The sequence below is a fragment of the Elephas maximus genome, chromosome 25 (assembly GCF_024166365.1).
Source record: "Elephas maximus indicus isolate mEleMax1 chromosome 25, mEleMax1 primary haplotype, whole genome shotgun sequence".
In the NCBI taxonomy this organism is placed as follows: Eukaryota; Metazoa; Chordata; class Mammalia; order Proboscidea; family Elephantidae; genus Elephas; species Elephas maximus.
Window position 1 is genome coordinate 48,025,628 of NC_064843.1, and position 16,510 is coordinate 48,042,137.

Genomic DNA, 16,510 nt, shown 5'->3' on the forward strand with positions numbered 1-16,510 from the left:
CTAGAGACCCAACTGATACACCAGCCCTACCCCCAACACAGGAAGGCCTCATGCTAAGCCTCTGGGACTCTGAGGCAATTTTCTGATGCCAATTCTATGCTCACTTTAGAATTCTCCAGGTGGTGGCTGTATGCATGTTCCAGTAACTTCTGAACTCCTCTTAGATGCAGTAAACTGATAGCGCCAGTGTTGGCCCAAGAGCCAGTAGGGACTATGTATTGCAGAGGCCCAAATATCAGCTATTTCAGAAGATAAAAATGGGAAGAGAGTGACATCCACAGCAGCTATTGTGAAAAAAAGCATTTTAAAAACTGGACTACTTAAGTGGGAAATGCATACACTCAAAGGGAAATTCCATGAAAGTCATTTGAGATTCCTTTCCTTTCAGTGACTCTAGCCAACATTGTCTGTCATCTTGGTACAGCAGTCATTTAAAATGTTCTTTCCCAGATTAGTCGAAAGGACTAATGGACCACAACTACCGCAGTCTCCACCAGACTAAGTCCATCACAACTGGATGGTGCCTGGCTACCACCACTGACTGCTCTGACAGGGATCACAATAGAGGGTCCCAGACAGAGCTGGAGAAAAATGTAGAACAAAATTCTAACTCTCAAAAAAAGACCAGGCTTACTGGCTTGAGAGAGACTGGAAAACCCCTGGAGTATGGCCCCCAGACACAGTTTTAGCTCGGTAATGACGTCACTCCTGAGGTCCATCCTTCGTGCAAAGGTTAGACAGGCCCATAAAACAAAACGAGACTTAATGGGCACACCAGCCAGGGGCAAGAACTAGAAGGCAGGAGGGGACAGGAAAGCTGGTAGTGGTGAACCCAACATCAAGAAGGGAGAGTGTTGACATGTCGTGGGGTTGGTAACCAGTGTCAGAAAACAGTATGTGTACTGTTTAATGAGAAGCTAGTTTGTTCTGTAAACCTTCATCTAAAGTACGGTAAATAAAAAAGAGAAAAAAAATCAAATAAAATGTTCTTTCCTAGGACTGCCTGTTATGTCTTCTGTGTAAAAAAAAAAAAAATTTTTTTTTTTTTTTTTTTTTTATGTCTTCTGTGTGGCTATATTATAATCACTTGTTCAGTGTAATTTATTATTCGGGAGCTAATCATGTTTTAATTAGAAATGATTTAGTAACAAGAAGGAGTTACCAGCTTGTGACCATGTTTCAAGCATCTCTGCAAACCATGTGTCCTGTTGTTCTTAGATTTTTTTTTTTTTTTTTTGCAGGGGGTGACATATACGTTTATAATATTTATTGTAGGCATTATTACAAAATACTACTTATCTACCTGGCTCTGAGTAATCTGGTCCTCTTTAATTTTTCCCTATTTACATCGCTAAGGAATATTAGACTTGTGTGATACTTTTGCCTGCCCAAGAAGGTTACTTTGAGTGACCATGTACTTCTCCTAAAGACACGCTTTGTTGATTTTGTTCTTCCTTCTGCAAGCTGAGAGGTAGTTGCTGAATTTCTTAGGAATGATTGCCTAAAGCATTCTCTGGCAAGACTGGGGGAGCCTGTCCCCAGTGTCCTGCTGCCACATGTAAACCCTCTCAGATTATCCAGATTTGGCCTCAAAATGCCCACATCAGGGATGCTTCAGGGAGAGAGAAGGACAAAGAGAGGCTAACACCATTTCAGACCGGTGGACTTTACAAATTAACTTCGAAAGATTTAAATGAATGAATCTTAACTGAGTCATATGAGAAATGAAATTCTAGACCCCCTGAAAGAAGTTCTACTGGGGTTTGTTTCGTTACCAGAGAGTTCCATTACCATTGGTCAACTGCAGAACAAACAGATTTGCAAAGGCGAAAGAGCCCAGCTTCCTTTTGTGATGTCCCCTGCAGTGCTCAGGTCTGTAGGGGAGTGTTCCTGGCAATGAGACTTAGGCTGTTACTGCCTTGATCTGGTCACGGGGCCACAGCCCAGGTTCTGGTCAGTAGGTATCAGTGTGAAATTTAAAACGACTGTTAGGGAAAAAAGATTCGAGGTTGTGAGCCTTTAGTCATCAGAGAGATCCACATCTTTGTCAGTGGGAGGTAAAGAGAAACTGAAGCAGGTTGTGTTTGTGTTCCTTTCCATCTGATGGCCACATGACTCTCACAATTACATTCTGATTTTTTATGAGTGGTTTGAACACATTTGATCCAAGAACATTTTGGCTACAGTTGATGAGCTCATTTTTTTATGGGGTTTTGTCAGGAACCTTGTCTTTAGCGTCAGTCAGGACTCCTTTCTGAGGCCTCACTGGTACATTTCTGTTCTGGCAATTGCTTCTCCTGACAGCTGATGTTTTTATCTTACAGACTGCGTGTGCACCTGGTAAATGATATTTTTTTTTTCCATTTTGTTTTGTTACCTTTTTCTCTATTCTAATTTTACTCTTCTACCTACTTTCCCCCCTCCTTGCCCAGATTTCTTATCATATTTAGAAAATTATTTCTTTCAGTGAGATTCAAATGGTTTTCTTGGTCAAGTAGGGATCCCAGAGGGTGCCTTGAAGCCACCCCCAACCTCTGAGTTGAGTTTGTATGAATTAGAAAAGGGCACCCTGTGCTTCAAGGAGATTGCCTCAACGCAGTACCCTTTTATTTGTACATCTGTCCATGACAGGCCTCCAAGGACTGACCCTAATGGGTTCTGGGCCTGGCCCAACCCCCTCAACTTGAGCAACTTCTTCTTTATTTGATTTATATAGTGACCTGCTGCAAAATGTTTTATCTGAAACAAAATATCATTTGTTCATTCAGTTTTTTAGTTCATGAAATAATTTCAGGGATGCCTTTTTTTTTTTTTTGGTGTACTGCGTGTGAGGAACACAAAGGTAAATAAGACTGCTTTGAGCACTGCTGTCATGGAGGTTACATTCTGGTATGGAAACCAATCAACAAACTGCTAAACAAAGAAATGAGATCATAATCAGGGCTAGAAAGGAAATTATTGGGATACTATAACAGAGAATCAAATGAGAGACCTACTTAAGGAGCTCAGGGAAAGCCTCTCTCAACAGGGAATAATTAAGGCAAGGCAAACCTTGGTGGCATAGTGGTTAAGTGCTGCAGCTGTTAACCAAGAGGTTGGCAGTTCAAATCCGCCAGGTGCTCCTTGGAAAGTCTATGGGGTAGTTCTACTCTGTCCTATAGGGTCGCTATGAGTCGGAATCGACTCGATGGCAGTGGGTTTTCTGGTTTGTAGGATGAAGAGGAACCAGCCATGCTAAGGGCAGGAGAAGGAGACTTCTAAGCAGCAAGAGCTACAAGTTCAAAGGCCCTAAGGCTAGAAAGGGCTTGAGAGGTTCAAGGAAAAAAGTTGTGATGACTGCCATGAAGAAGAATGATATAAGGTTGGAAAGGCCTGTAGGATCTGGATTATCCAAGACATTTTAGGCCATGGAAAGAAGTTGGGATTTTATCCTAAATGTGATGGGAACACACCAAATGGTTTTAATGAGCTGATTAAAAGTTTAAAGCATCAATTTGGTCACCATGGAAAGAAAGAGTAGAAGTGGAAAGACCAATCCAGGGGAGAGATGATGGTGGTTTGAACCAAGGTGTTGGTGATACAAATGGAGTAAAGTGGACATTTATGAAAAATGCTGTGGAAGTAGACTTGTTAATAGAAGCAAGAGGGGAGGGTAAGGGAAAGTCAAGGATTTCTCACTTCAATAAATGGGTAAATATTAGTTACATTTATTGAACTAAGAAAGTCTTGTGATAGAGAGGCTTGGAGAGAGGGATAAGGAATAAACAATTCAGTCTGAACATGTTAATTTTGAGACATCCCAGTGGAGAAGTCAAGTAGAGAGTTAGATATCTGAATTTGTAACTCAGAGAGGACTGGCCTGGTATTATAAATTTGGGAGTCATCAGCAAATAAATGGTATTTAAGCCATGGGACTGAGTGAGTTCTAGGAACACAATAGAAATGAGAATTCCCAAAACCAAGTCCTGGGAATATGTAGAAATTGGATACAGAAAGAAAAAGCAGGAAATAAGATTAAGGAAATAGAATAAAACCAGGATATTGAGATTGGAGAGTTTTCAAGAAGGAGGGAATAGTCAACCACTAAGCGATCAAATCAGGTGAGAAAAGGGATGTGTTCACTGCATTTGGCTGCATAGAAGTCATGGCCAGAGAAGTTTCAGGGAATGATAGGAATGGACACCAGATGGAGTCAATCAAACATGGAATGGAAGAGAGGTGGTGGAGATAGTGAGTATAGACAAACTTTTCAAGATATTATGCCCTGAAAGGGGTCAGAGAGGTGGGGTAGTAAATGAAGGAGGGAGTGGGAAAGCAACTAGAACTTATTGGTGTGCTAATAAACATGATCTCATAGAGAAGAAAAAACTGATGGGTGCTGCATGTTGATAAACGGAGGACCGAAGTCCTTGGGTAGGCGGAAGAGAATGAGATCCGGAACAGAAGTAGGGGGGTTGACCTTGGATGGGAAAAAGCATGCTTTATTAGAAGGGAAAAAGGAGAACATTAAGAGGATGTGGGGAATCCTGTCTGATGTCTTCTCTTTATTCAGTGAAGTACAGTGATTGGCTGAGAGGAAGGGGATTGAGGAGAAGCAAGGAAATAGTCCTGTCCAAGAAAGAATTATAAGGCCGAAGTTCAGTGTTGACTCTCCATTGGAGGTTTTTAAATACAGCCTGAAATTCAATTTTGTGAATTTTTTTTTCCCCCCATCAAGGCCAGTGCTAAAACATGGTTAGGGTAGACCTTTTTTTAATCAACAAAATAGAAAATGACACATGGGAGTTGAGGGTATCTGTGAGGGAGTGATTGTAATGTTGGACCATGGCAAAAAGCTGGATAAGGATGGAAGTAAAAGGGGGAGTAGTCGGACGCATAGTGAGAGATTAGTAGGGTTCATGAATAGAAGGTTGCAAAGAAGTCAAATAAATGTAGAAGAGAAGGACTTTAGGGCTAGGAGCTAGATGTGGTGGTCTAAGACGCGGGGTGGTGGGTAGTTAAGAACTGAAATTTCAAGGTGGTAATGACAAGCCCTGGAGGGCCACTGGGTAGCTGAGTAAGAAAGAAAAAGTCATTATAGTTAAGGAGGTCAAGGAACTGAGTGAAAGACCAGCTTCAAATAATTTGGAAAACCATTCTTATTTGTTGTGTATGTTTCATGGGTCATCTCAAATCCTTATTTGGCATAGAGTGTACCTAAATAAATGATAATAATTTGAGTCTACTCTATAAACACCACTTTAGGACATACTTTTTGAACGCTGCACCGAAATTCTTCATTACTGTCAGACATTGCTTAGGAATTGTCTTAGTTACCTAGTGCTCCTGTAACAAAAGATACCACAAGTGGTTTCCTTTAAAGAACAGGAATTGGAGGCAAGGAGTCTGAATTCAGGTTGTCAGCAGGGACAGGCACTCTCTCTCTCTTTCTCTGACTCTGTCTTTATCCCTCTGTCTCTGTTGGTTCTAGGGGAAGGTACCTATCCCTTTCAGCTTCCGTAGCTCTGGGCATTTCTTAGCTGCTTGTAGATGTATCTTCACATAGCCTCCATCTTCCCCCGTGTGTCTGTTTCTGTGTCTGTACTTTATAAGATACCACTCAGAAGGGATTAGGTTTCAGTCCCATTTTACTCTGGTATGACCTCATTAACATAACAAAAACATAACAAAAGAAAAACTTGCTATTCCCAGATGAGGTCACATCCACAGGTATAGGGGTTAGGATTTCAACATACCTTTTTCGGGGACATAATGCAATCCATAACAGGAAGTATTCTAAAATATGTTTATTTTCATGTCTTAATTAGTTGATAATTCTCATGTCCTAAACAATAATGATATAATACTCCCCCTAGACTTTTGGGTGAAGCCTAGTACCTTTAGCATGGCTACAAGACCCTCTTGGCCATCCCTTATTTATGTGTTCTCATTCCCTGCCATTCCCCTGGGGTGTTCTAAGCACACCAAACTCCTCAGAAGACTCCAGTGTCAGGTCAAGCCTACGTATCTTTGCAAATGCCCGTTCCTCTGCCTGGCATGCTTTGTCACCTGAATAATAACTACTCTTTCTTTAAGACCCATCTCAAGTGTCCACTTCTGGGTAAAGCCTCTTCTGAAAGGCTGAGCATCCAAAAATGCCATTTTTGAGGTTCAAAAAAAGTCACATATTGGCAATAGTGTTAATATTTTGCTACCACTATTATAAATTCGAACCATACATTACTGACAATAGACCACTTGCTGAGTTGTAACTATGTACCAAGCTCCTTACATTCACCATTTTACTTAATTCCGACAAGAAGCCTGAAAAACCAAACCCATCGCTGTTGAGCTGATTCCAACTCATAGCGACCGTATAGGACAGAGTAGAACTGCCCTATAGAGTTTCCAAGGAGCACGTGGTAGATTCGAACTGCCGACCTTTTGGTTAGCAGCTGTAGCTCTTAACCTCTATGCCCCCAGAGTTTCCAAGAATCCTGAAAGGTGGGTGTAAATACTTCCACTTATATGACAAGGATTTTGAGACTTTGAAAGGTTCTTTCCAGGAGAAAATAAGTAATAAGCAGCAGAGCTGGGATTTGAATTCAGGTCCATTTGACTCCAAAGGCAAAAGTCATACCATGCTCCTCCCTTTGTCTTATTCATTATCCTGTCTGCAGTACCCAGCACCTGCCTGATACAGAGTTGAAACATATATAATAATTCTTCAACTCTCAGAAAGCTAGCCAGACAAACTTGAAGACTGACTTTGTTCATGTTCCCTAGGACTCTAATTTCTGACACTTTGTGGTGGCTCAGTTTCTTGACATTGGACTTACTTTGATGAATGTTACTGTGTCCCTGGAATTTAGGAGTATACAGTTTGATGGGTGAAACTAAGAATCGGAACTACCCTTAAAATCTTAATCCTGTAATTACTATTTATTTGCTTTAAGTCACTGCCTTGATCGGTCGTCTGCCAGAAAGTTTCCTTATTGCTGCTGGTGCAATTATCTAGGAAGACCAGTTCTTTAGATCATAAAAAGAACATGTGGTTTTGTTGAAGTATGGCTGCCAAGTCTTGGTGTAATGCAAACAGAGGGCACAGGGCATCTGGGTTCATTTCCTGAACATCCTTTTTCTCATTGACATAGAACTTTGCTGATATCCCTAAGCACAATGGTGCTCTCTTACTGAAGACTAGGAATCGGTTGGCGTACGGCACAGCTGCTGTAGTGCCCCTGAATTTGGCTTATATTCCTTCTTGATTCCAATTTGATTCTCTAGTTTTCACAAGAATTGCTGGTATCAAAGTCCACAGCATTGGCTCTCAAACTTTAGTATACATCAGAATCACCTCGAGGGCTTGTTGGAACACCGATTGCTAGGCTGTACTCCAGAGACTCCGTTTCACTCCATCTGGGCTGGGACCCTGTTGCTGTTGTTATGTGCCGTCGAGTTGAGTCCAATCTTGTATGACAGGGCAGAACTGCCCCATAGGGTTTCTTAGGCTGTAATCTTTATGGGAGCAGATCGGTAGGTGTTTTCTCCCACGGACCTTTCAACCTTTCTGTTAGTGGCTGAGCGCTTAACCATCGTACCACCAAGGCTCCTTTGGCCTGGGTCCCTAGAATAAGTAATTCATTCAAGCTCCCAGGTGATACTGATGCTGCTGGTCCAAGGACTACACTTTGAGTAGCTGAAAGTGCGACTCAGGTCCTGGTTTATAGGACGCCAAATGAGAATGGGAATAAAAGGAAAAGCCTCAGCAATTTTCAGACCAAACATCTGAATGCTGAACTGTACAGACCAAAAAAAAAAAAAAAATTATCTCCTGAATTTTGACATTATAGCAGATGAAGAAAATGATTCTTTTTGGTGGGGGGGAGGCCAACTGGCTCTGAGCTGGGCCTCCACAAGCTCATTTTCCAGATCTTGGGAAACCTTTCTTCTCTATGACCTTTAGGACATCAGTGTGTTTTGTTCTTAAACCTGTCCAGTAGAAAGATGCTGTATAAGATTCATCAGCCTTTCCATACAAAAACTAAGGTAAAGAGTTTCCATAATATAATATAACATAATAAGAAACGTGGTCATTAGATTCACAATGCAAAAGGGTGATTTCTAATTTTCCCTTGTTTGGAGGCTAAAAGATGTTTGCATTTTTATTAGATTCAAAATGCTGTGAGTCATGCAGATCAACACATTTCTTCTTAACAGGAATCCTTTGTGTTTGAACCCAACTGCCTCTTCAAAGTGGATGAATTTGGCTTCTTTCTGACCTGGAAAAGCGAAGGCAAGGTATGGCAGAGAAACAGCAAGTCATTCTTATCTGCTGTCTGGTTTAAGCTGCTTTATTTCTCGACAAGACTGACTCTTAAGGGCATGGACCCTATGCGCACTCATTCATTCATTCAAGATTTTTTAAATGTGCTTCCATGCGCCAGCATTGGGGATACAGTGGTGATCGAGAACATCATCATAGCCTCAGAGTTTCCAGTCTAGGAGCAAAGTCGAGCCTCCAATAAATAAATAAGTAAATAAAAGTTACTAGTTATTGCCTGTTGCGAAAGAAAAGTTCAGGCAGTAGGCAGTTACAAAAGCGTAAGACAGGCATGTCTGATTTAGTCTTGGGGTTAAGAAGTTTCTAGAAAAAAGAGTTGTTCAAGCTGAAATCTAAGGGTGCGTTAAGAGTGTAGTCATTTTGTTATATCCCAGAATTTAACCCAATGCGTGACACATTTAATGAACATTTGAGTTGAATCTAAGAAAAGTAGAATTTTAAGCGTATACGTAAAAGTTAGCATTATGCCCACTTAATATTTGATACGCACACATATATTTAGTGATATACAAACATGGTTAATGATATTGTATATAAAAATGAGCACAATTCTAAAAGTAATGATTCAGAGTTGTAATCCTACATATATGTTTAAATGGAATGTTTAGGGGTCTTGACTATTTCTGATAGTTGGAGACGATTGTTGTTGTTTGCTTTTCACTACCTCTTCAAGCTTACCCGAATCAGTTTTGCCTTCATCATCACAATCATTTCCTTAAGCACCTTGTCTGTGCCGCAGGTCTGGCAGAATTGAAGCTTACTCGCTGTGTTGCATTCTTTCTCCGCAGGAAGGGCAAGTGCTAGAATGCTCCCTCATCAACAGTATTCGGCTGGGAGCCGTACCCAAGGTACCTGTGATTGATGTTTATACTCTTCTTCTAAATGCAGATTTACTTAGGATGGAAATGGCCTTCAGAATCCGTTTATCCTGTTACTTCCCCCGAAATCATCAGCTGTGAACTGAGAACAGATGCCATTTAGAAATCCTCTCATCTGTAACTGTTGGGTGAATTGGATTGCGTTTTCTTTAACTGTATTAAAAAGTTGTGAATCTTTGAAAACAAAGACCCTTGAGTGAGGCCAACATCAAAGGAACAGTTCCCTTCACTGGGAAATTAATTTGACAAGCCCCTGTTTTTGAGCAAACAGTGATCCACTCTGGTCTGTGGTTGATGCAGAAATGGAACTGGCTTGGGTGTTTCCATATTTGTGCACCTGTGCACGGTAATCTTGCCTCACCTTGAAGGCTCAGTTTGCCTCTGAGGGAAAAAAAAAGAGCGACAGAGTGCATAAATCAGCCTCCTTCACAGTGACTGACTTGTTTGAATAAGGAGCTGTTTGCATAGTGGTGCTTGGAATTTAAAAGACGTCTCTTTTTAGAATATTCTGGCACAGTATTTAGTCTCTGTTCCATAAAAGACCTGCAGGTTTTTAGATGTTCAAAACAAAATTACATTACTCACTTTGTTTAAAAAGACCAAAAAAAAAAAGCCATCATCTTTTATACTAGTTAAATTCTCTGGGTATCTGTATGTTGGCATTTTGTCCTGAGTTCTTTTGGGGAACAAAGGCATTATTTCACCTAATGAATCAGTTTACATAGCCTTCATTCCAGTGGAGGATGCCACGTCTTCTAGAGATGAAAATATTCACTCTTTGTAATCCAGGCTACTTGAAAAATGTAATCTCACTTTTGAGAGTAACCCTTGATTGTTGGTAGTGGTAATACCATGCTTGTGCCAGTTCTGTGCAAAACCTCAGGGAAAGACTGTCTTCGGCAGTGGGAGACTTCTTCTATTTTCATGGACACAGGCAGTTTCCAAACTATTATCACAATCTAGGACCTCAAAGAACTAGAACCCAAAATCTAAGGAAAGACCTTCACACCTAGTTTTCTAAATCAATACTATTATAATACCTTTCTAATCAAAACCATGTCAAGTAGTACATAATGTTATAGATTTCACCTCTACAGGTTTAGAATCATGATAGATATCTGGGCATTTTAGATAAAAAGAAAACATTTGCCTATGTGTATTAATATGTCAAACCAGGTCTCTTTTTACCATGTTTCCTCTGCGCTCTGTGATCTAACATATCTTTTCTGTATGTGTCTAACATATCTCTATACAGGACCCAAAAATCTTGGCGGCTCTCGAAGCTGTCGGAAAATCAGAAAATGACCTGGAAGGGCGGATAGTGTGTGTCTGCAGCGGTACAGATCTGGTGAACATCAGTTTCACTTACATGGTGGCTGAAAATCCGGAAGTAACTAAGGTAGCCTTGGTTTAACAGCCAGCCTCCCTCCCTCCTGCTGTATGTATGCGTGTGTGTATACATGTATGTGTGTGTGTATATATATGTATATGTATATATCTATATACATATATATGTATACATATGTGTGTGTGTGTGTATATATATATATATACACACCAAACCTGTTGCCATTGAGCCGATTCCAACTCACGGTGATCCTATATGACAGGGTAGAACTGTCCCATAGGGTTTCCAAGGAGTGGCTGGTAGATTTGAATTACTGATCTTTTGGTTAGCAGCTAAGCTCATAATCACTATGCCACTGTACTCTGGGCTGTCAAGTTGATTCCGACTCACAGTAACCCTACAGGACAGAGTAGAACTGCCTCATATGGTTTCCAAGGAGCAGCTGGTAAATTCAAACTGCCTGCCTTTTGGTTAGTAGCCCAGCACTTAACCACGGCACCACCAGGGATGCCCTGTGCCACCAGGGCCCCATATATATGTATATATATTGTGTATGTGTAATTTTTATGCATTATATAATTTTAAGATAGACTTTAGATTTTTATCATTAATTTAAAATTAAAAAAAAAACTTCCATTGCTACATTATTCATGTAGAAAATTCAGCAAGCACAATACCCTCTTAAGATGTCACTCATGTACACAAAGAACCTAAATACCAACTGTGATACAGTATAGGAAAAATCAGCCCAGCATTTCTCAAACTTGACTATGCACAAGAATCACCTGGAATCTTGTTAAATGTAGATTCTGGTTCAGCAGGTTTGGGATAGGATCAAGGAGCCATGGTAGCACAGTGGTTAAATGCTCAGCTGCTAACCAAAAGGTCAGTGGTTCAAATCCACCAGCCGCTCTAAGGGAGAAATATATGGCAATCTACTTATGTAAAGATTAAAAAAACAAAGATTACAGCCTTGGAAAACCTATAGCACAGTCCTGTATGGTCGCTATGAGTTGGAATTGACTCAACGGCAATAGGTTTTGTATTTTTGGCTGGGGTAGAAACAAGATTCTGCATTTCTAACAGGCTCCTAGTTCATGCCACTGGTGGCCTGAGAAACACAATTTGAGGAGCAAGATCTAGATCAGCACTGTCTAGTAGAAACACAATGTGAGCCAAATACGTCATTTAGATTTTTCTAGAAGCCACGTTTATAAAGTTAAAAAGGAACAGGTGAAATTAGTCCCAGTAAAATATTCTTTTCAACCCAGTTTATCTAAAATATTGTCATTTTAACATAAAATCAATATAAAAATTATTAGGTAATGAGATTTTACGTTCTGTTGATTATACTAAGCCTTCAAAATCTGGTGTATCTTCAGTTGAAACTAGCCAAGTTTCAAGTGCTGAATATCTACATATGGCTGATGGCTACCATATTGGACTGCACAGGTCTAGATGGATAAGAAGTCCAAACTCCCTCTTCCTCAGTTAGGTTTAATAGTACTGGATTAAGATGTGTCTTCTAATACCATACCCAGTATATCATTACCTCGAAAAAAGAGTCTCAGATAGAATTGGCCAAAGTAGAAAGCCTCGAACAGATCATTTTTTTCTGCAAATCCTGTATTTTTAGGGTATTTTTACCTCTGAACAGAGCTCCCGTTATCCTTCTACAGTATGTGTAAAGAGGACTGAACCTTTACTCTCCCTGTCAGAGACCAGGGGTGATTGGAGGCATTTTATTTTCCCATTAATTCCACGAGAGGAAACTCAGGGCAAGGTTGAATGAGAAGGGAATCGTTAGAAATGTCAATTTTTAGAGAGAGAAGGGCATATATAAGTAAGATCATTTGAGGAAACTGAGATTAAAAGACTTGACCCTGGACTCAGAGCTAACTCGTGGCAGAACTGAGTTCTACTGACTCCCCCAGGCGATTCGCATGGGCGGTGAAGTTTGGGAAGCTCTGGGCCTTGTGGCCTTGGAGTAAGGAATGGATGCTCCATGTCCCACAAGGGCCTTTGCTTCTGTCCTTGGGTGGTGGTTTTGTTGGTTTTGTGCTATTGTTCCCGGCCACTTTGCTTTGGCAGAACAGATTTTACAGCACTTTCAAGTCGCTTTATTACTCTGCTCATATGACACCTAGTTTGAATGGTTTCTTTAACCCTGCTGATCTAAACAAACATTGTTCCTTCTTCTTGTAGTTCACACCTGCCTATTTGCTACAAAGATCTTCTAGTCACTATTTGCCATAGCAACATTCAATCCCAGAAGTCCATGCTGATCACACAAAAAGATTTGTTAATCAGATACGTATATTTAGCCACCTGAAATTTTGGAAAAGACATTTCTGTAGATCTGTGTTTCTTGACTTTTGTCAACATGTTATATTACAAGACACAGTATGACATCAGAGAAAAAAAAAAAACCAAACCCATTGCCGTCGAGTTGATTCTGACTCGTAGCGACCCTATCGGACGGAGTAGGACTGCCCCATAGAGTTTCCGAGGAGCAGCTGGTGGATTCGAATTGCCAACCTTTTGGTTAGCAGCTGAGCTCTTAACCACTGCACCAACAGGGCTCCCTCCACAGCATGACATAGTGCTCGGGAATTTGTTCTTTGGGGCCAAATTGCCTGGGTGTGTATCCTTGCTCTTCCACTTACCAGCTGCGTGACTTAGCCACATGACCTACCTCTCCGTGCCTCATTTTCTTCATCTGTAAAATGGGAATGATACAAAAATATCTACTGTAAAGATTCCTGTAAGGATTAAGTGTGTCATTACGTATAAAGTGCTCACTCTACTAGTTTTCTCACTGAAAGCCCCTTGATGTGTGTTAGCTACTATGATCACAGAGTCACAGAATTTTCGACCTGGAAATGGAACTTAGAAAGGTTTCTTATCGCCTCACTTTTCAGATGAGGAAAACGAAGCCGGAGCGGTAAAAGAACACATCTAAGACCACACAGCAGGCTAGGGGCAGAAACCAGTTTAAAACTCCTAGGCCTTTGGATTCCCTTTATGATGCTGCCAACCGTACTTCATGCCCTGAACAAGGGCACCCTGGGAAGATGGCTCAGATCAGTAAATCCTATAATGTTTTTGTTTCCTGTGACTTGAGTGCTATCAGTCTTGGCCCAATTTCTTTAAGAACCTATGCTCTGAAACCTATACTTACAAATAGGTAGTGTATATGTGTGTATTTGGGTGGAATGGTATGCATACTTAAAGATAACATTCGTGTTTTCCTTTAGGAACGTGTCCACTGAAATTTAAGAGCAGCTAGCCAGACCAGTAAGGACTACAAAAGAATTCAGTACGGGATTTTCAGTTCAAACTCAATGCTGATTCAGCTTCTGGGAACAATCACTTAGAATTTAATATTTTATTAATCAAATATAAATCTCACTGTCCAAATGAAACAGTCCACAGTTATTAGAGCGTCTCCTTGTCATCAATTGGCACTTGAAGACACTGAACAAAATTTCTTATTAAATATATATGTATGTGGGTAACCTTGCCCACTTCCTGATTTCAAAACGTAAACTAACTATATTAATCCAGGTCAGAATATTTACTACCACCAGCACTGGCAACACTTTCCCCATCCCTGACAGTTTATTTCTAGTCTATATGTATATACCTGGCAGAACAGGCAAGCCTTCAAAGTGAGAGATTTATGCAGAAGACACACAGATATAATTACCTCAGGTCAAAATCATGGCAGAACTAACAAATTCAGTCAGGTCAAGTGAGAATCGTAGCGATCTCCCAGGGTCCCTGAAATGGTGTTTGTGACTCAGTTAGTGGTACCCCTTAAGTAAGGAAGGGAGAGTCCCTGGGTGGTGCCAACAGCTAACGGGCTCGGCTGCTAACTGAAAGGGATTCAAGTCCAACCAGAGGTCCCTCCTAAGAAAGGCCTGGTGATCTGCTTCTGAAAATCAGCTATTAAAAACCCTGTAAAGCCACAGTTCTACTCTGACATGCACGGGGTTGCCACGAGTCAGCCAACCCAACAGCAACTGGTTTGGTTTTGTTCTATAATCGGGTGTAGCTTCAGAGCCTGGAATCATGGGGCCACGGACTACAGTAAAAGCCCGCTTAGCCTGTGTAATGGGAAGCATATGATCAAAAACTGGTGGTATCGAAGGAAGAAGTCCAAGGTACACTGACAGCATTGGCGAAAAACAGGGCTTCAGGAATTGACAAGATACCAGTTGAGACGTTTCAACCAACGGATGCAACGCTGGAAGCCCTCGCTCATCTATGCCAAGAAATTTGGAAGACAGCTACCTAGCCTACCGACTGGAGAAGATCTATATTTGTGCCTATTCCAAAGCAAGGTGATGTAACAGAATTCGGAAATTATTAAACAGTATCATGAATATCACATGCAAATAAAACTTTGCTGAAGATAATTCAAAAATTGTTACAGCCATACATTGACAGGGAACTGCCAGAAATTTGAGCTGGATTCAGAAAAGGACATGGAATGAGGGATAACATTGCTGATGTCAGATGGATCTTGGCTGAAAGCAGAGAATATCACAAAGATGTTTACCAGCGTTTTATTAACTATGCAAAAACATTCGACTATGTGGATCATAACAAATTATGGATAACATTGCGAAGAATGGAAATTCCAGAACACTTAATTGTACTCATGCAGAACCTATACATAGACCAAGAGGCAGTTATTTGAACAGAACAAGGGGACACTGCATGGCTTGAAATCAGGAAAGGTGTGCATCACGGTTGCATCCTTTCACCATACTTATTTAGTCTGTATGCTGAACAAATAATACAAGAAGCTAGACTATATGAAGAAGAATATGGCATCAGGATTGGAGGAAGACTAATTAACAATTTGTGATATGCAGATGATACAACCTTGCTTGCCAAAAGTAAAGAGGACTTGAAGCATTTACTGATGAAGATCAAAGACTACAGCCTTCGTGGTATGGGTTACACCTCAACATAAAGAAAACAAAAATACAGCTAGACCAATAAGCAACATCATGATAATCAGAGAAAATATTGAAGTTGTTAAGGATTTCATTTTACTTGGATCCACAGTCAATGCCCATGGAAACAGCAGTCAAGAAATCAAAAGACTCAATACATTGGGCAAATCTGCTGCCAAAGACCTCTTTAAAGTGTTGAAAAGCAAAGATGTCACCATGAGGACTAAAGTGCGCCAGACCCAAGCCATAGTATTTTCATTTACCTCATATGTATGCAAAAGCTGAACAATGAATAAGGAAGACCAAAGAAGTGTTGATGCCTTTGAATTATGGTGTTGGCAAAAAATATTGAATATACCAGGGACTGCCAAAAGAACAAACATGTCTGTTTTGCAAGAAGTACAGCCAGAGTGCTCCTTGGAAGTGAGGATGGTAAGACTTCATTTCATATGCTTTGGACATATTATCAAGAGCAAACAGTCCCTGGAGAAAAACGTCATGCTTGGTAAGGTAGAGGGTCTGAGAAAAAGTGGAAGACCCTCAGTGAGATGGATTGATACATTGGCTGCAACAATGGGCTGAAAATTACCAATGACTGTAAGTGTAATGCAGGATTCTGCAGGGTTTCCTGCTGTTGTACATACGGTCACTATGAGTTGGAACTGATGCGACCCCACCTAACAACAAGAGTGGGAAGCTGTATTTCTGATCATTTTATCAGAAAAGTCAGTTAAAACAAATAATCGTCTTAAAGAATAATATATACATATCTTAAACATTTTCTTTTAACTTGGAGGCATATAAATATTTGTCAAAAGTTGGCCAATCTTTTAATGTTAGGCCTGAAGGCTTTTCTTTAGGTGAGGGCCTGTTGATTGGGTTCTCTGTATTTCTGGTGTATACCACACTCATAATGCATTTTATCATGTATCCAGTTTGGTTTCTTTAAAGTAGATCTGAAACTTTAAGACGTCCTTGGAACAATCTGAGTACG

The 16,510-nt window shown here is 40.5% G+C and overlaps 1 protein-coding gene across 9 annotated transcripts in view; it reads left to right on the forward strand.

The window, feature by feature from the left end:
* Window positions 1-16,510, forward strand: part of PLCB4 (phospholipase C beta 4) — a 446,434-nt gene that overhangs the window by 290,648 nt on the left and 139,276 nt on the right. For all 9 annotated transcript variants that reach the window (XM_049869961.1, XM_049869962.1, XM_049869959.1 and 6 more), the window contains 3 exons: window positions 8,200-8,280; window positions 9,112-9,171; window positions 10,457-10,600. In XM_049869961.1, coding sequence (XP_049725918.1) covers window positions 8,200-8,280; window positions 9,112-9,171; window positions 10,457-10,600 — 285 coding nt within the window. The remainder of the gene's footprint in view (window positions 1-8,199; window positions 8,281-9,111; window positions 9,172-10,456; window positions 10,601-16,510) is intronic.